General features: G+C 34.1%; 1 protein-coding gene across 4 annotated transcripts in view; it reads right to left on the reverse strand.

Moving 5' to 3' along the window:
- The window catches only part of LOC145688485 (cell adhesion molecule Dscam2-like), a gene marked incomplete at its 5' end in the record, with an annotated part of 1010929 nt that overhangs the window by 159154 nt on the left and 830470 nt on the right, over positions 1 to 21305 (reverse strand). For all 4 annotated transcript variants that reach the window (XM_081762790.1, XM_081762793.1, XM_081762792.1 and 1 more), the window contains 2 exon segments: positions 3006 to 3182; positions 17715 to 17834. In XM_081762790.1, the coding sequence (XP_081618916.1) occupies positions 3006 to 3182; positions 17715 to 17834 (297 nt within the window).

Consider the following 21305-nt stretch of genomic DNA (forward strand, 5'->3'; position numbering starts at 1 on the left):
AACTCTTTTGCATATTTTTATGGAAGTGATTTATGCAACATTATAGAAATAATAACAAAACATGTATTTACAAAATATGAAAAAGCCGCGTGAGTAGTTTTTGAGAAAGTAGTCTGAAAAAAAACTCATCCCGAGAGTAAACTATGCCTTGTGATTTGTTTTGTAACGTAAATGTACATAACATTATAGAGTTACTAATGAAATAAGTGTTTATGAAATATGAACAAAATCGACTGAGTTGTTTTAAAGAAAATCGAAAACTCACCCTCAAGAATAAACTATCCTTCGTAGATCGTTTTTAGGGCAAACGTGTTATGCTATATTGTCAAAATTTAATGAAATATTTAATTATGAAATATGAACAGAATTTTCTGAGTCGTTTTTGAGAAAATCGTACGAAAAACATCCTCAATAATGAACTACCCCTTCTAGAGTTTTTTGAGAGAAATGAGTTATGTTATATTGTCAGGTTATTAATGAAATATCTATTTATGAAATATGACCACAATCGCCTGAGTCGTTCGTCAGAAAATCGTCCGCAAAAACTCACCTTCAAGAATAAACTATCCTTCCTAGATTTTTTCAGGGCAAATGAGTTATGCTATGTTGTCTGATTATTAATGAAATGTTTATTTATGAAATATGCATAAAATTACTTGAGTCATTTTTGAGAAAATCATCCGAAAAAGTCACCCTCAAGAGTAAACAATTTCTTGTAGACTATTTTCAGGACAAATCAGGTGTGCTGTGTTATCAGGTTATTAATGAAATATTTAATTATGAAAAATGAAAAAAACTGCTTGATTGTTTTCTTTTTTTTTTTTTTTTCATAAAATCGTCCGAAAAACTCACGTCCAGGAGTAAATTACCCTTCGTACATTTTTTGAGGACAAATGAGTTACGTCATATTATCAGATTATTCATGAATTATTTATTTATGAAATATGAAGAAAATCATCTGAGTCGTTTTTGAGAAAATAGTCCGAGAAAACTTTACCCGCAATAGTAAACTATCTCTTTTGAATTTCTCCCAGAGAAATAACATATCACAGTATGGGGTTGTTATTGTGAAATTGATTTCCAAAATATAAACAAAATCGTTAGAGCCGTTTTTGAGAAAATTGCAACTTTTTTTATTTTTACTCTTCAGCAAATTACCCTTATTTTTAGGGGTAGAAAGAAAATTTCAAACTGTCCTCTGAGGAACAAAATAAAAATCTCAAGTGTACAATTTAGTTGAGATACGTTGGACGGTATGGCCTCTAGGCGAGTGTACATCAGGGCAAACAGACCAACAGACGAACGGAGAAACAGACGGACAAATGTCGAAAAATCAGATTTTTTATATCTATTGGCCATGAAACACATAAATCCTTGAAATCTCGGAATGGAATTTTTCTCGATCACTATACTTTCTTCGCTCGAAAGTAAAAATAATAAAAGAGGTTGATTTCTGATATTTCATTGCGCACTTGCTTAGAAAGTAGTAAATATTGCGACGTAGGAAGTACATCAATTATTTCGTTCAACTAGGTTTGGAAACCAAATGATTATTTCTCGAGCTCTCGTGCTTTTTTAAAAGTTAGATCCTACCAACTCGTTTCAGGCTATGAGTATTTTGTTTTAAACACTTATATCTTCAAAGTAACTAGTTATTGCGCCCGAACCTTAAAAATCGTGCTTAAAATGCATGTTCGTGTTCAGTATCATTGCTAACCATTTTGAAATAATTAAATCAAAACAATTCAGTTTAAGTTGCAATTAAAATATCACAATAGTTCACAATAGTTTTAAATTGGGAAATTGCCTGCACGCTAGAGACATCTATTGGCGTCAGATAGCGAGGGTAACGATACCTATTAGTACGACTTCTTACTACTAGAAGTTATCGTGACATATTGACATGCTTTACATATGTATATTTTATTTATTTATTTATTTAACAATCACCAGATACAGCTCAGAGGCCATTTTATACTGGATATAGAATGGGAAGTATCATTTTTACACTTTTTCGTAATAGTATCCGTTTCGAATATTCAGGAAGTGGGCTAAATTTCTATGAACAACTTATTTCTAATAATAACTTGAATATGTGTGCAATTTTGCCGAATTGAGTCACGTAACGTATTTGATTTAAACCATTCAAGAGCTTTTCAACAAAGTATGATTTATGTCGTTTTCGACTTATCATGATGGGTACACTTCTTGCCAGAGGCTATAAGCTTTAAATATAAAACTAGTTCTTTTATATATTATGAGGATGGCCATGAAAAGTAAAAACTGTAGAAATGATCAAATGTTCTATGGTAGCATTATTACAGAATTATCTAGTAGTTTGTGGGTAGATTGTACTGTATGGTAGAGTTGTGATTGATGTTTTGAAAATAAAATTGACAAGTTTCATTTATTTTCCTCTACTACGAGCAAACTATCAAGAATTTGAACGGAAATTTTGTTTCAGTTGGAGAGTTTGTTCGTAAAACACAGAGCAACAGATATCAGGGAACAATATATATATATCTACTGGAAGTGTTTTGCATACTTTTGCTTCACAACTCAGTCCCTTATATTTTACAATCGGAGTTACAAGTATTCTAGTCTTAAGGTTGATTAATTTATATACTACTCTCTAGCCCCCACATTATTTTCAAGTCATGAACAATTCTTAATTGGATTGTTTTTTAAATGAAACTCACCTAAAGCGGAAGCCTGTTTAGTTTGGAAACCCTTAAAACTCCCAACTAATATTATGACAATTTATGCATAATTTGGAAACAGAGTATTTTCCAATGCAAATACGTCCGGTAGTTTCAGAAAATTTTATTGAGTGTGTCTGTGTTGTTTTCTTTAAGATCGCAATAAAAATTACTTTATTAAATAGAACTCCCAGTGTTATACACACAAAATATAACAACTAAGTACTGTAACAATATTTCTTACAATTGATTTAATAGTTATCACAATAAAATATAGTAGGAAAATTGTTAAGAGTTCATACATACCATGGACAGTAATGCTGACTACAGCACTAGTTCCTGCGCCTATACCATTTGTAGCTTGACACAAATATTGTCCTTGATGCTCTGGTAGTGCATGTGGTATATAAAGCGTTCCATTAGATAGAACCTGGACTCCTCTACTACGTACAGTTATGTCTTGGTAGTCATTCAGCTGCCTTCCTGGAGGATAGTACCCAAGTTAGCTACCAAATTTCAGTATATGGCAAACATTGTATAATTTACATGAAATGGCAAGTTATAGTGGATTCAACCAGAATTTCGCGATATGGATTAAAGCCAAAGCAATGATTCTCATTTCTAGCATAACTAGCAGTAAATGTTAGTTATTCCGGATTTTTGAGCTAAATTTAGAAAACTTTACATCATTTAAAGGATAATCGCCAATAAATATTACAATTGTTACAATACATTTTGTGCCAAAGGTTAAACATTTATTGCTGGTACGTTAATTGATATGATCAAGGATTGAAATAAAATTATTCCATTCGATTTTTCTTAAACAATGAAAATTAATATCTAAGAAGTAATTATGCTCTTTACGCTAAATAAGGGAACGATAAATGCAAGTTAAGGATGGTGAGTAAACTAATGATATAATAAACCAGGAAGACATTAAAGTATTTTGAAAATCCTCTCATACACGAGTTTGTTAACATCATACTCCACATGATATCTTTGTGCGGTAAAGGTCACTCGAACCGAATGTACAATTCCATTTTAGGGATAGGGTCTGATTCGAGCTTTAAGAATACATTTTATATATGGAGGTATTTGAGCTCTTCCGGTGCATTATCGAGAACTAAAAAAGACGTCGGTTAGTAATATGAATTTCTATGGACTGAATTTATACATTGTGTACCCTATCTAAGGACTGTATCGAAAAGTAACTATCAACATTGGTAGCGCTGGTAGGCACGGGCCAGGCAGCTGAAAGTGAGTCCACACAGTCTGTGGGTTAGTTCGCAAGTTGTACTTAGCTGCTGTAGCATGTTGAATGCCGTGTGAGGAGTTGCATAGGCTATGGGACGAATTCCGAGGAAAGTGAAGTGCAAAATTCTGCACAAATGGTGTTCCCAAAAAGGAGCTACCTACAATCAGATAGCAAAACAGATGAAAGTGCAACATGCAAGTGCGAAAACTATTATTGAAAAATTTGGTAATCATTTAACTTTTACAGATTTGCCGAGATCGGGGCGAAAAAAGGGTGCAGGTTACCTAAAACGGCCAGAAAGTGGTGAGGTTAATTAAACAAAATCCATCATTATCTGTTCGCGATTTAGCGAAAAAGCAGGTACTACGATCGCAATGGTTCAAAGAATTAAAACTAGGAATAATTTGAAAACCTACAGAAAGCAAATATAGCCAAACAATCGTCTAAACAGAAATTGAGAGCACAATCACGAGTTCGCAAATTGTATGAACGAATTGTGAGCAGGGAAGGAAAATGTGTTTTGATGGACGATAAAACTTACGTGAAGGAGGACTTTACAACACTTCCTGGCCCTCAATATTATACAAAAGTCAAAGATGAAGATGTGGTTGACTCGGTCAAATGTGTTTCAGTGGAAAAATTTGGACCAAAAGTGCTCGTGCGGCAAGTAATTTGTTCGTGCGCCTTATGATCTGGAATTTTCTATACACAGGGAACTATTAATGCCGAAATATTTGAAAAGGAATCTACAGAAAAGATTGCTCCCTTTGTATAAAAAGCACAGTGTTCCCCTATTGTTTTGGCCGCATTTGGCGACGAACCACTACGCTAAATCTACGCTAAATTGGTACATTAAGCACAAAGTGGATTTTGTTGCAAAACAGGTGAACCCACCAAACTGCCCTCAGCTCCGACCTATTGAACGGTATTGGGTACTTGTGAAGAAAAATGTCAAACAGGGTGGTAAAGCTGCCAGGAACATGGCTGAATTCAGAAAATATTGGTCTGCCGCAATGAGAAAATGCACCGCCAATATTGTGCAGAAACTATTGGGTGGTGTTCGACGAAAGCTTCGTTTATTCATCAGACACGAACTGTAAATGTATACTTTTTTTCTCTTTGTATTCAACAAGTACTGTAGTGTAACAAATTGTCTTTTTCCTTTGTACATCTCCTGCCATTTTTATTCCTGTTAATGATACATGTTGATAGTTACTTTTCGATACAGTCCTTATGATGTACTTCAATATACCCTAATGTTGAATAAAGTTTAATAAAAAGAACAATGAATCACTGGATTAATATATGAATTCTATTATTTCCTTCACATCAGTATAACACAAATTATCGTTCAAAGATTATCAATACTGATTATCCTTTAAGCAACTACTTTTTTTTCCTAAGGAACAACTGCTCTTTGGTTCTAATCTTGTGGGTAAAAGAACATGTTAAATATAAATTATATTTCTTAATAGTATTCTTATTATAATTACTATTACTATTTTGTAATAATTGTTTCCACATGTCGAGATAGTAAGTTTGATAAATTCACCTTTCAGATAAGTTTTGCTGATACTTGAGTAATTTATTGACTTTCAACACTACAAGTGGAAATTATTACTTGCTTTCATTCTGTATGTACGATCCACTTATATACAAGTTTAATATATATATATATATATATATATATATATATAGTTACTAATTGATAGACCTAAAACGTGTTTACAAGGCTTAAGTCTCTTCTAGAAAATTCTGGTGGCTTCAGTGACAGGCATTTGGGCACATTCTTTCCTTCACGACCAAATGTACAGTATATTCTATTCTTGGGGTTATGTTTAAAAATTTTGATGGTCATGTATGTAATAAACATACATTCATGGTTTTCAAATGTTAATTGGTTAATAGTCTGGGAAGAAACTCCTGTGCTCGCTCTAAGAACCCTCACTATGAAGCTACTCAATCCTTCCAAATATCTCACATCTAGTTTCAGGTCACCTTAATTTTAGCAATATTTGGGAGTAGAAACAAAACAAAAAAAAAAAAAGGAAAAAAGAAAGATAAGAAAATGAATGTGTAAAGCACAGGTTGAAAAACAATTGGACGTGTTAAAGTTACATTTTCTTTGCTTTCCAGTAATTAGCACAGAAGGTGCTGTAATAAATTCGGAAGAAAACAGCTGCTTCCTTTATCACTAGAACTTGAACTTCCATCTATCTCTTTCAGAATTTCCACTTTTTGAGATAAATTTTAGATTTCAGTCAAACAGCTACTGCTTCCTTACTATTTATCATAGGATCATGGTTTATATCTCGTTTTTCTTTTCTTTTCTTTTTCAGAATAAAGCATTCTTTCCAACGGTTTCACTTGCTTGTGCATATTATACACCATAAACGGGAAAATCAGAGAAAACATGGAGGTTTTTGAAATAAATAAATGAATAAATAAATAAATAAATAAATAAATGAAAATAAAAATATTTTTGCCTCTCTGGCCCGGGCCTGGGTTCATGTAGGGATTTGGATTTTTTAAAAATATACGTAGATATGCACACAACGCGTGTGAAAATTACAATCTTGTACCTTCAAAACTAAGGGCGGGAGAAATTTTTGGATGTCTGAAAGCAGGGGTGCCAACAAGGAGGGGCTATGATGCAAACTGCGTCATTGAAATATTTGGGGGGGGGGGTAAAATCTATATAAATATGTTTGAGGGGGTGTAAAAATTAATCAAAAAGATTTTTTTCATGGAAGAACACCTATGGATAGACAATTGGGAGGGGGGTGCGTCATGGACATAAGGGGGGGGCACCACTGCTGAAAGTGACCCATTTTTTGTATATATATCATGCCCGTATCATAGACCTCAACCAAAAAATTCGGAAAAAAACTGATTTTTTTTTCTAAAAAATCACTCCCAGAAATTTTCGACCCTCTGGCCCGCGCCAGGGAACTGAAAATCTCAAAAAAAAAAAAAAAAAAAAAAAAAAAACGTAGTAATATACATAATGCGTGTACAAACTTTCAATCTTGTACCTTGAAAACGAAGGGCGGAAAAAAAATTGAAAATCTGAAGGTGAGCCATATATATATATATTATAAAAATTCACTGCGTCATTACTATTTGGAATAGAGTCTTAGTTCAAACGACATTTTCTTTAGTATAACGAGCCCTTTTCAACGGTACCATTCACATGTTGTATCGTACACCTGAATCTGGATATTTGGGAAAAACCGGAAATTTTTCTGAAAAAAATCACCCCCTCGGAATAGTTGTGCCCTAGGGCCCGGGCCCAGGTTCACGTAGGGACCTCAAAAAAATTAAGAAATACTCAAAAGTAACACAATCTGTAAATTTCAATCTGATATCTTGAAAACTACGGGCGTGAAAAATTTTTGAAATTTGCCTTAAGAAAAAAAGAAAAAGTCACGCTCCTCCACCCCGCCTTGACGCCACCAAGTTGACTATCCGGTTCAAATCACGTCTGAGATGTTCTTTGGTCCATGCATGGCTTGACCAATAAAACAAATCGGCTTAAATACCTGTTATATAACCTAAATAAGCGGTCATAAACAACACTACTCCATGGTAACAAAAGTTACCATAAATCCTAAAAGGGCTATTGGCAGTTGAATGAACTCCGGCTTACGTTTTCTGTTAACAGATTGACTTGTCTAGAAATTATTTCTATGTCTAAGCCTTTCTATCTGCACAACTGAATAACTTACACAACCGTAACATTGACTTGTCCAATTGTGAATCATATATTTTATATAAATGTGCTAAAAGTAGAAACAAACAATGAAAGGTTGATATAAGAACTGGAAATTGAAAATTCACATTCAGAGATTACATTTTTTTAATTATTATTTTTATGTTACAAGCTACATATAGTAAAATAACGAGGTTTCACAAAATAAATTATGTCCTATTGAAAATGCAGGGTTAGCTCAAATGATTCATCGGGTTACAAAACACTGTGCATTTAGAACAGTGAGGTCTATAAGAAGAATGAAACACTGAAAGATACACTTACCAAGTTTCAGGTACATACCACATGTATTTAATTTGTGTGATGTTGATCATACGGCAAGCTTCTAAACAGTAACCCAGTTCGATCCATACGTTCAATAGCATGTACCCGTCACAGTAACAGTGATGCAATAATTCAGTTTCTGCAGTGTTGTTGAAATTGGAGATCGATAAACTGTGCCCTTTACATACCCTCACAGGAAGAAATCATATGGCGTGAGATTTTAAGACCTCCACAGACACTGTTTTGTAATCCGATGAATACCGTGCACGTGGGTTTTCTCGACACTCTCCCGTTTCCTCCCACTCTGTTCATTTCACTATTCCACTAATTTTAATTTTCATCATCACCGTCTCCTTTAGCCTACACGGCATAACCTTGGGACTTAAATCTAAAAGATTTAATTTATTTTAACTCGATAAATCATTTATGCTAACCCTATATATAGTTTTAAATTGTGATGCTGTTGAAAAATGAACTAAAATAAATTTTTCCGTTTCCTAAAAAAAAAAAAAAAAAGTGTTTTATATCAACTGCTTTCTTGAATAAAAATTTATTATCATCATCATTTAAATTTCACAAGATGATCTATTTTGTTTGACAATATGTAGCAATTTTAAGTAGCAAATTATGGAAAGCACCAGCCTCCCAAAGGAGATAGTGACGGTAAGTCGGAGTGATTATTCTCAGTGGGATTTGAATGTCTGCGAGAAACATTGCTTCACTTAATATCACATAATTTATGAATGCCTTATATAAGGGGATGCGAGTGTGCTGTCTGATTGCAAATCTAAGAAGTCTCGCTTATCTGCATATGTACAGCAGACTAATCCAGTTGGGAAATAGGATAAAAGTCAATTTTGTTCGATGATTTCTTACAACATGTCTTCGTGACAAATGGTAGTGACATCTCATTTGAATGTTTCTCTACCCTTTAATATCAGCAGTCTCTGCTTGTTGCACTACCAACAAAGTGTATGGAATCTATAGGTGAGTAGTACCATCATATGAAAACGTTTACGTTTTGTAAGTTTTTTCTTTCATTTTTATGTTTGATATTTTTTTACAAGAAAAATAAAAGTGTTACTTATTTTTCACATGACTACCAATATTTGACTTGGAATGATTTCGATAGCTGCTTCTGCTTTTGTCATCAGTCACACTTGGAAAGTTGATTGGTGGAGTCGATGAATTCACAATTTATATTAGTTTCTAGCACTAAACTGAATAATTAGTTACTTTTGTAAAGTAGTTGACCAGCTAAGCTTGTTTTCAAAAAATCCACAGAAAACATGCAAATATAAACAATAACAAAATATGCGGGTGATTCAGATAGTACGTCCAGTGCCTATAAATCACAAACAATTAGAGATAAAATTGTGAAATAAAAAATGAGAAAGGAAAATGTTAGAAATCGCATTGAATGGAATGCTCTTGCTGCCCCACATGGGACACCGTAAGAGGGGGGGGGGGGGAAGAACACCAGAAAATTGTAAGTACCAAGTTATGTAAATTTTTAGATCATGGGAAAGATCATTGAGAAACAAACAACTTTTGTAAGAAAACCTCCTTCGTGTGGGGCACGTTTATTAAATGACCGCCATTGAATTATGAATTCTTGCAGTCAGATAATACTAACTATTAAATGTTTACCATTTCAAAAGCAATGTTCCACATGAAAATCGTTTTCCTTCAAAAGTTGGCTCTTGCATTATTCTTTAGATGATATATCAAATTACATAGGCACAGTCTCACTCAATGCTCCTTCTAACATTTTCCTATTACACTTTTTTGAGGACAGTTTGCATACTATAACGGAACAATATTTGAAATTACATCGAATAAATGTTGCACTCCTAAACGCAAAGAATAAATTCCTCTTATATAGTATTTTTGAGCATACATTACTACTAGGTATTCTGTCTGTTGCCAGGTCTTGAGATTTTTTTTTTTTTTTTTTTTTTTTTTTTTAAGTTTTGAGCTTGGAAATTTTTCTTCCATGAGTGAAGATAGAAAAATAAATACCACTTAGAATAAATGTCAATGACACCTACATTTTTAAGTAAAGGTACTAGTGGCACATCTCTTCTTATCAACGTTGCCTTCATTTATTTTCTTATTTTGCTGTTGGATCTTTTGTCCTAATATAATGGGACTTAGAAACATTTCTTAGAAATTGTGATATAGCTTCCTAGAATGATTTTGACTTCCTCAGTTCTATGAACATTCCTAGATATTTCGATAAGCTTAAAGTCGGAGAATCTTGTTCATTGGCACCTCTTATATGCATCTTTACTGTAGTTCTGATATTCCTCTTCACCGTAACAACGTATGATCCATCACATTGAACCCTTATGGACTTCAGCAAGGACAGAGTTATTATTGGCAAAATAATTCCTGAAATCCATGAAGTGTTTCTCATGTATTTAAAGGAAAGTTGTAGCTAACCAGAAATAAATATTTCTTACCCACTATTTTCTTAGTGTTATTTTTCAATGTTGCGTTACCGAAATTTCACAACCCAACAGTGTGTGGTGCGTTCATTAGCCACTCCTGGACCAAACATTTTTGATGATTTCGTGGCTAGATGTGCATAATGACCAAGTTTGAAATCTTAAAGTAAACTCATACGTAACTGTTTTTATTTCATGTGCATTTTCACATGACGCTATTAAATAACACACTACCTCCTGATAGTCTATGAAGTTCAGCCTGTTTTCTGAACATTTATGAAGTTTGTGACGTACTTGTGATCTCGATCATCCGTTGGTCATGTCACAGAGTGTGGTTTCTAACCAGAACAACCTTATATATATAAATATAAACAGATGCTTGTCAAGATAATGGAAATATCCGTAGATTGCAACACGTAAGTTGTGCAAAGTAGTAACAGAATGAGTATTCAGCGCGTGGACGTTGTTAGTTGGTACTAAGTGATGATATATAGTACATCGGGCAACGTAGGATGGAGGTGTGTGTTGAAGCATGCAGACTCTTATAATGCAAAATGTAAGACTCCTCTGAGTTAAAAAAGGGCAAATTTGTAGGCGTAAATTTAGTTTGCACATATGTGTCTAAGGTAGTCAGTATGCTAGATGTGTTGCGAGGAATAGTGATGACAGCTTATAGAACTCACGGCTAAACGGCATTGGCGAAGAGTAATAGTGGATAGAAGTGAAGCTTGTATGAGAGAGTTCGCTGAGTATTGAAGATCAATTTCAGACTGTAGAGTGAATGTGGAACTCAGCCTTCACCAGGAACAGTATATTGTGATATCAGACGGGAGTTGCATAACCAGAACATTAGCGGTTGGGCTATAATTTCTAAATCGCTAATACAAACATCTCTTTAGGTTCCTTGAGTATGTAAACTGGATCACTGACGATTGGAAACATGTAATATAGTCCGATGAGTCCTCTTTTAGCTTACTTTCAACAACAGGCCATGATTGTGTATGGTGGACTCCCAAAAAATTTTATGCTACGAACTATTGCTACTGTAAAACTACTTATGCTATTGTGAAATATAGCAGCATCTATGTGATGCTGTGGGCCTCAATTTCGTGGCATTCCTTAAATCCTGTGATTACTGCCAGTGATTTTGTGAACATTGTAGATGACTTGGCGTATTCTATGGTCCAGATGTTGTTTGCGGTCAATTACATAATATTTCACGATGATAATGTGCCAATTTACTGGAGCTGTTGAGGCTGGCTTCATAAACATCGCGATAAACACATATTTCCTTGCTTACCCAATTCACAGACCTCAACATTACTTGAACATCTGTGGTTAGTTCTGAAGCTTAGGCTCTAGATCAGGTATTCTTCTTCATCCTTGCTGTACCACATAAGGAATGGTACAATATTCTGCTGGAAACCATTCATAACTTGTAGGCCATGGCCACAACCAATGAGAGCTATTCGAGGGGATAATGGTGGTCTCATGCTTATTAAACAGGTAGGTTTAATCTTTTGCACATATTTCCATTATGTTGATGACAATATATACATAAGATTATTCAAAGTAAATTATTTCAAACTCCCAACCAAGTCACAAGTATTTCACCTATAATCAAGTTTTACTTCATGTTCTAGAAGTGCTCAATGTGACAACTACTTGTAGCGCAGATAGCATTAAGGCTATATGAGAATTTCTCCCAAATGCGATACAGCACATTACAACACAATAACTTATTCGCTTTGTGATCCGTCTACTATCTCTAAACTGTCGAAACCAAGGTAAAATATTATTTGAAGAGGGCGGAGTGCTGTTGAATCTCGCTTTGAAAAGCAAGCTGCACGTAGAAACTGAAACGGTTTTCGTAAAATCAAGAACGCAGACCATTTTTTGTTCAGGTGTAGCCATTCAAAACGTAAATAAGAAATTATACATTGAGGGAAAACAATGCTTTCAGAACACTCTAGTGATTATTTTTCAAATCCTAGAAGAGTTTCCTCGTGGCTAAGCGTATGAGCTTTTGCGTGAAAGGCACGGGTTCGATTCCCAGCGGAAGGTCATGTGGTTCGGATCCTGAGTTAAGCTATAGGTCAGTGTCTCATATAGCATCGCTGCTGAAAGGGACACAAAACTCAAGATCAGCTCACATCCTAGAAACCCACTCATTTAAATGTACTAGCTCGCTTCGCGAAGGTGCATAAGGACTACGAAATAAGGTTTCATAATCGGTTCATTCTTTTTGAAAAGCCCTGTACATACATATGTGTTCGTAGTTTACAGTTTCATGTTTCTCGTGAGCTTTCTCAAGAGCTGGTACAGCTGGCCAGGTATTTTAGAAGAGTGACTCATTATTAATTCAGTATTAGAAAAGGGCGTGCCCGAATATAAATGTGAATTCATTGACACCGGCGCTAACTTTTGAGACATGGATGATAAGAAAAGCACAAGCAGCTTTCAAAATTATTGAAAATCAAACGTTAGTAAGCATATGAAAGGACCTTAAAAGATAGAAGAAAACAAATAACCTATTTATTCGATTTTTAGCCATATTAATCACCATGTTATAAGCAAGTTAGTAATACGAGCAAGTAGCAGTGTCGCGTGTTTACCATCTGGAGGAGTTTGGTTTTTCATTGCCTGATATTTTATCAATTATTATTAAAAGAAGAAGTAGTAGTAGAGCTATACCACTTTCGGCTTTAGTAGAGATATTAGGGTGGAAGTGCAATATATTCTTGGGACGCTTAATCGCAGAAAAGAGCCTCTCGCTCTATATTGCCCCTTTATAACGTTCAACTTTAAGACCAAACGTGGTTAATTTCTAACAATTTCGGTTTTAATAGATGTGTTAGAGTAAACATGGACTATATCCTTGGGACGCTTAATCGGTTAAAGGAAACCGTTTCTCGCTGTATGTTACAGTTTTCACTTTATAACGATCAACGTTAAAACCGGATATGGCTGATTTCTGCTACTTCTAGTTTTAATAGAGAGACCAGAGTAGAGACAGAATATATCCTTGGGACGCTTAATCGATTGCAAAAAACCGTTTCTCGCTATCTGGTACAATTTTTACACCACGATAATAAACGTTAAAACCGGACTTTTATCGTTTTTGCTCTGTGTATATCAATATTGAAACTGGAAGTCTAATCGAATATTGAAACTTGAGGATGGAAATGAAATGCTCTCTTGGGACGTTTAATCGAATGCAGGAAACTGCTATTCTCTATATATTACTGTTTTTACTCTATAGGATCCAATGTTAAAACCAGAAATGGTTGACTTTTAGCACTTCCGATTTTAGTAGAGATATTAGAATGGAAATGGATTATTTCCTTGGGACACTTAATTGATTACAGAAATCGTTACGGTTTTCATTTTATGGAAATCAATGTTAAAACTAGAAGTGGTTGATTTATGCCACTTCCGGTTTGAATAGAGTGTTAAGAGAAAAAACGATACCTATTCTTAGAACGCTAAACTGATTCCATAAAACTGCTTCCTTCCATCCGCTAACGTTTTCGCTCTATGTAGATCTCTACTGAATCCTGAAGTTTTAGTGGATTTCAACCACTTTCGGTTTTAGTAGGTACTTAAAAGTTGAAACATCATGCATTCTTGGAACACTTAGTCGATTGCAGGAAACCGTGCCTCTTCATTTATAACAGTTTTTGTTCTACAGCGATCAATGTTAAAGCTGGAAATGGTTAATTTGTATCACTTCCGTTTTGAGTGTCGGGTCCAGAAACGAATTCGCTTCCTTAGTTCTGATTCTGTACATTCTCACCAAATTTAGTGATGATTCATGAAATAATTGATGAGATTTTTGTCTCACGGGTGGATGGACAGACATGGTAAACAAACATACAAAATTTTGGTTAACCAGACTTCTCAAAAACAGTCATCAAACGAGAATATGTGAAAAAAATGTAAGAAAACTAAAACCAAAAAATCGAAATGAAGGGATACGACAAATACTGTAGAAAAAAAGCAGTTTCGGTGCGACCTGGCCTGAGAAACTATCTCAGTTGCTGCTGAAGTCCATACATGTCTTTCCGTGAATTACAAGGTCGGGAAGTGTGATTAGTTGACTAGAGAACCTTGGGGAGAAGATTATCAAATGTATATAGTATATTCTATATTAAGTAGATTAACATATCGTGAGTTACAATTTAACTTGATCTTTTACAAAATTTATAATTATTGTTTAAATTCAAGGCTACATATGATTTTTGTTTTCAGTTTGTCTTCAGATGCATCGTTTGCCACTAAAGGCGATATGAGATAAAGTGATTCATCTCGTCTTTCTCTACGGTTGACGGACATTTTTTTTTTTTTTTTTTTAGAAAAAATGGGTTCATTGACTATCTTAATATATTTCATCTCGCTAACTTTAATACAACATATTACTTTTCTGAGGATTAAAATATTTAGTTGTAGATAGATAGAGTGAATCTGTTAGTGCTGACTAGTGGCGGCGGTTGGACGTTAAAAGTGGGGGTCAAGACATGATCTTAACAATTGTATATCAATGTTAGATTTCTTGGTTGTTTCTAACAATGTTTGATGAAAGATTGCATAACTAATAGGATACTATCTTTTTTCACTTAAAATGCCGTATATCGTATTTCTATTTTATTAAGTAAATTCGTAAGAGCAATACAGGTAGGTACCTAGCCCTTTATACTCTTAAACAACGAAAGTGTAAGAAAAGATTTGAGTTCTTGCTCATGAACATCTTAAAATTCTGTCTGGAAAATTGTGTGATCAGATTATTTAATAAATTTGCAAAACAAATAAATAGAAGGGATAATATTGATCATAGTAATGAGTAATGACACTTGTTTTGCAGAAGTTATATTGAAACTGGGAATTAATGAACAACTTATACTTTTAATTCCACACATGCCATTAAATGAATGTTTTTACTCTTAGAAAATGAAATACAGTAAGTAGTGCAAGCATATGCTATGACATCTAAGGAAAAATGCAATTGAAATATTAATTGCTTTGAATTGCAATTAAAACGCAATTCCTGTAGCTTTCTTAACTCCACGGGAAGACAAATATCCAACACGTACTCACGCAACGGCAAATATCATATGACAGCATTTTTCTCCTATGAAACAGTAATACATACAAAACCTGTACCAGGGTGTCCACATTCTGGAAAACAAGTGAAAGTCAGGGAAAGGTCAGGGAAGTAAAAATGTATCAGGTGAACTCAGGGAAATGGCAGATTGGTCAGGGAAAGTCAGGGAAAAATCGATTTAGGTTCATTGTTCAATTACTGAATTTATGAAATAGGGTTGATTTCTTTACTGTTACTGGATGCAAAATGCAGTGTTCTCAATGATGATAATGAGGGAGGCAGTGTTCTCTGATATAGCTGTTGAAACTAATTTTCTGGGAAAAACACATATCTAACTACATCCTGGCATATTTGCTCAAAAGAGTAGACGCTGTTCTAGAAGAATTGTATGGTGCCAAGAGGATATCTGGACAAGTGGCTGAGAACGCGAAGAAATATTATCTCCAGCTCACAGTGAAAGCTCAGACTGAAGAATTTAAAGAACACTCGAATGAATGCATAGCCAATGATAGAGATGGTATTGGACTTGATGAGTTTTTTACTTAGTCTTAGGAAATGGGAAGAACTTCGTTGACTTATGGTCAGTTATGAAATTGTGTTTTATCTTCTTTCACGGAAATGCATTTTTTGAAAGTGGTTTCACAATAAATAAAATTCTCATTGTTGACAATTTACAAGAAGAATCTCTGGTGGCTCAACGGATCATATATGATTCTGTGAGGAGAATATGTGGATCATCAGGATTAATAATTACAAGAGGTATGATAAATTCAGTGAGAAGTTCAATGAGACAATATCAGGTGTATTTGGAAGAGAAAAGAGAAATAAATGCTGGGGACGAGAAGAGGAGAGAGAAACGGAAGATTCAGCAACAACTAAAGGAGCTGGAGGAAGAAGAGAAGAAAATTAAACTGCGGAGGCAACAAGAAGGATATTCAGATGAATGAGAAGAAAACTATGCGAGAAAGGGTGAAAACAAATTTCTAAATGTGTTGCATTTAACAACTGCACCAGCAAAAGTATGTGTTACATAATGTGTGTGTGTGTGTGTATTTTTTTAATAATCAGTAGAATCATGTATGAACTGTTTATTACTATAGGCAATATTATAAGCTGTGTAATTGGTATTATAATGTGTAAGCATATAATGTGTATTTTTTTCATATCTTAAGTACTTTGTATACTGCACACTTTCGTTTGTAAGTTTACATTTTGTGTAATATGTAGGACTAATCAATATTGGCCTAATGCATATGTTTGTAAATTCACATTCCTTTGGAAAGAAAATTGAAAAAGAAAGAAACAGAAGCGGAAGAAAACAAAGCCAACTATGGGGAGTGTGGAGGATGGCTTTTCTTCCTTTTTTCTATATTTTAAAGTTATTCAGGGGTCAGGGAAATCTGGAACTTTCGTCATGGAAAGTCAGGGAAAAGTCAGAGATCTTTTCTCCAAATTGTATGGACACCCTGTTTACATTTCCAAATGAAATTATATAAATTAGGGCGTCCCTTCAAAAAAGTGGGGAGGCAACTGCCCCCTCTTGCTCCCCTTAATCACCGCCCATGGTGCTGACCATTGGTTGATGTTTCTAAAATTTATAAACCTTTCATGCTTTTGTTTAGTACGTTCTTTCCTTTTTTTTTCTTTAGTATTGTTACAATATATGTTATGATAACTGAATTACAGTTTTAAATGGTCAGGCTTCAATAATCTCAGTTTGGAGTCATATTATTAGCTTTTCCCTTTCTAAGAATATAATCGGGGACCACGCGAATCGAAACAACTATGACTACCATCAGATTGCTCTCAGCTTCAGGTTAAAATAATCGTTGAACCTTCGAACTTTGTTTTTGAAATATCTCTCAATGGAAGTGTTGGTACTCCTCAGAATATGGACATTTTTGCTGTAATGATTTGATTAGAATGAAACCAAATAATATCTACATAAACAATGAAAGTTAAATACTGTATATTGAGCAGCATCAGAACAACTTGTATGTTTAGAGACGTGAGACTTTACTAAGTATTTGCTTTACCTACATAACTTAAGGCTTACCAGAAAGTAGAGTTAATGAAAAGAAGTAAACTTTAAAGTGTTTCACTAATACCACACAGTATCTATAATTAGCCAAAAAGTCTGTACTTTGACACATCATGATTATCAAATTCTCACCAGTGGCTTTTCTCCAAACGATTGAAGGGGTTGGAAATCCTTCTGCTTGACATGGCAAAATTACAGTGTTTCCTCTTGTAACGTTATAATCCCTCGGCTCGTGTACCCAGCGAGGTGGAACTGCAGAATATGATTAAAAGTCATAAAATATACAAGTGATATATTCTCTTGATTTTGGCAATAATCATAAATCTTACCAACTTAACCTATAAAGCTGTGGAAACTAAATATTTAGTACTACAACAACGAACCATTAGTATAAAAAAAACATAAATTTGGAATTATATAAAGAAATTAGGACGCATAATAATATATTACTAGCTCATGTTTCCAAAATGCCAATATATTAACTCAACATAATTTTTAAAACTACAAGACTAAAGGCAGTACATTATTTTGATATATTAAGGGTGGCAGATTAAATATATGCGTGTGCAGAAAGCAAAAATTAAATAGAGGAATGGGTTATTTGTATATGCAATGTAATGTGAAAAGGAAAAGCAAACATAAAACCATGAAATAGTGCAGATGAAGTAAGGAATTATTTTTCACTTATGTGATGAAACAATGCCCCTAATTTCAGCACTTTTGATTTGATAGATCCATACAGATATTCATCGAGCCGTATGTTAAAAAAAAAAAAAAAAAAAACGTGGAAATAATTTGTTCTATTTTTATATTACGATACTAACATCATATTCTGGTATTCCTAAAAAAATCTGTAATTATAACAATCACTTTGTGTGCGGAAATTTCTATTAACGAAAGTAAAATCTAACCTCTTATTTTACAGCTTGCACCTTCAACAAAACAGATTTTAAATGTTTGTGAAGATTAAACTCATGATAATACTAGCAATAAAGTTCTAGAAGTAGTTAGTCTTTTAAGTGGAGAGAAAAAATAACCTCTTATGACGATTAGAGAAAGAAATTATGAAGAAAAAATTTTTGAAGTTCAAAATTTTGAATTAGACGTCTTTAAAACAGGCACTTCTCAACATTGCCAAAGTTTTTGATGTATTTGATACTTACAATTAATTATCATCGATGATTATTCTTCATATAATTATCTTCTAAATAAGATCTTGAGACTAAAGCCTATAACTTCGAACATTTTAGAACAAAATGTGGAGGTAATATAATCGAGTACAATATTATTAATTGTTAAGGATACTTTTAGGTACGTTTTGAAAGTTCGGTTTCCTTTATTTAATCATATACGTGTGGGAATGTTTTCCTCATGTATAGTATATGGATTTAATTTCCCGTATCATGTACTTACATGTGTTTATGCAATCGAATTCTGTATATCTTTCTTTAACATGCTACCAAACAGAAGCAGTATTTTATTACATATCCTTTATCTCCATGCACTAAGTTCTCGTGAAGTTTTTAATTGATTTTAGTTGCCTATGACGTTGTGACAATTAGGTCAATTCATTTGGGATAACTTTTAAAATATAGCAGTGGCCCTGTGTAGCATAATCATTGATGTTTTCCCCTTTGGTACAAGCGGTAAAGTTAAGATTTTTGGTGGGGATACTCGGTCGAAAAAGTCTAAAAGCTTTTTCAAGCCAGCCATCCTGAGTGAGGTTTTCTTGGGTTTTCGTCATCGTCATTCACACGAGGCAAATCAAGGGATGGTACCTCAGATAGTGTCTCAGGTCGCTGTTTTCCTTTCCCATTCCTTTCTTCCTCCCCAATTCCCCGAGCAACGTTTCAACGAGGGACGTCATCCCTCATACGTGACAGGCTAACATAGCCATGGATGTCGAAAACTCAAATATCTAACTCCTAATCCTAATCCTGAAATATAACATAGGTTCTTATATTCAACTTGTATCCATGCGATGGTGTTCACCTCCACAGCTTCAGAACGGCTCTATTAAAATTTAAACATTCACGCAGGTTTTCGTGAACCTTAAATTGCATTAGTAAGGACTTCATATAACAATATAGCAATTAAGTTTCGGATTTTTGCTTTAAAAACGTCCAAATTGGCAGGTTTATAACCATACACTTTTGTTGTAAAGTTACTCCACAGTCTGCAATCTCAGGTCTAAGATCTGGCAATCTTGACTGCCACGAAGTGGAGTGTCGTCAAACAAACTGTTGGTTCTGAAACTGTTATGTAAAATTGTAACAGATGTAAGAATGTGTGTAGATATTGTCTTATCAAAAATGAACAGTATATTAAAGCTTTAATTCAAACATTAGGAATATTGGTGACATATTCAGATACTCAAACATTCTTGTTCATTAATTCCCTTGGAAAAAAAAAAAAAAAAACCTTCTTAAATAGACACTGCGCATCAGGTATTGGCTTTCGGAATATCCCTTTCAACGTGCAAATTCAAGTAGATGTTAAATGTCTAAAATGTTTTAACTATGAATATTTAATTGCAACTTTTCATGTTTATTAGCGATTTAAATTCATCAAATCCTATTTTACGCTTTCTTATTACCTGACCTGACGCCATTTTGATAGTATATTATATATATATATATATAATGTGAGAGTAAGCAGCACGGAGGAAAACGTCACAGGACGCTGAAAATCCATCAAACTTTTAAAGTGTTGAGGCCAACTAAAATAAATAAATAAATAATAATAATAATAATAATAATAATAATATACAAACACAGCATACGAAAAATCTCGAAGTGGCCTACTATCATAGGACAGCAAAGGAAATGAAATAAATCTATTCGCTAAATACTTCATCAAATACGGAAGAAGAAAAAGGGAGAGAATATAAATAATTGAACAGGACAGTAAATGTAAAGCGTCCACTAAGTTCTCGTGAAGTTTTTAATTGATTTTAGTTGCCTATGACGTTGTGACAATTAGGTCAATTCATTTGGGATAACTTTTAAAATATAGCAGTGACCTAGCCAGCCTACAATCTACAAATAAACTATGGCGCCCAACCAAACATTTCTCAGTTGTTTTTCTGTTTTATAATTTGTACTTCTTTCCTATTTCTTAGTTCCTCGTCTAATGACATATTATGCGAAGAACTTACGTTTCATTTTCTTTTGTGTTGCATGACAGCGTGTATATTATTTTCTGGTAAGTATATATATATATGCATACATTTGTATATAGAAGGATGAGTCAAGTTTCGCAATATGACATACACTCATCGTTTGTTGCGGGTATGTCACGTGACCGAAGTAGTATAAATCGTCGAATGTACACGTGTGTTTACTAGCACTGTATAGATAGTGGCAGTTTTTCACTTGAAATATTCAGTTGTGAGTTCCGTGTGTGATTTGGTAGTAGGAAAGATGAAATTATAAAGAAGTGTAATTAGGAAACTTTTGTTTTTGAACTTCGAAGTATGTCATAACGTCACAGGAGCAACCTGCGACAAGAAGCTCCGAAGCTGTTGATCACAGGAAAACAACCAGCTCATTCAAAAAATAAAAAATCGCTCAAATTTTCAAGGTCAAGTAAGCCAGAAATTATGTTTTTCGAGGTTGTGCACCCGGCCATAGAGGCAAATCCAATGGTTAACAGTTGGTGGTAATTAAGAGAGCTTAGTATATTGCAGTTCAGTTATTTGTTACCGTCATGACCTCGGCGAAG

This window comes from Thermobia domestica, chromosome 6 (assembly GCF_964235325.1).
Source record: "Thermobia domestica chromosome 6, izTheDome1.hap1.1, whole genome shotgun sequence".
Classification (NCBI taxonomy): Eukaryota; Metazoa; Arthropoda; class Insecta; order Zygentoma; family Lepismatidae; genus Thermobia; species Thermobia domestica.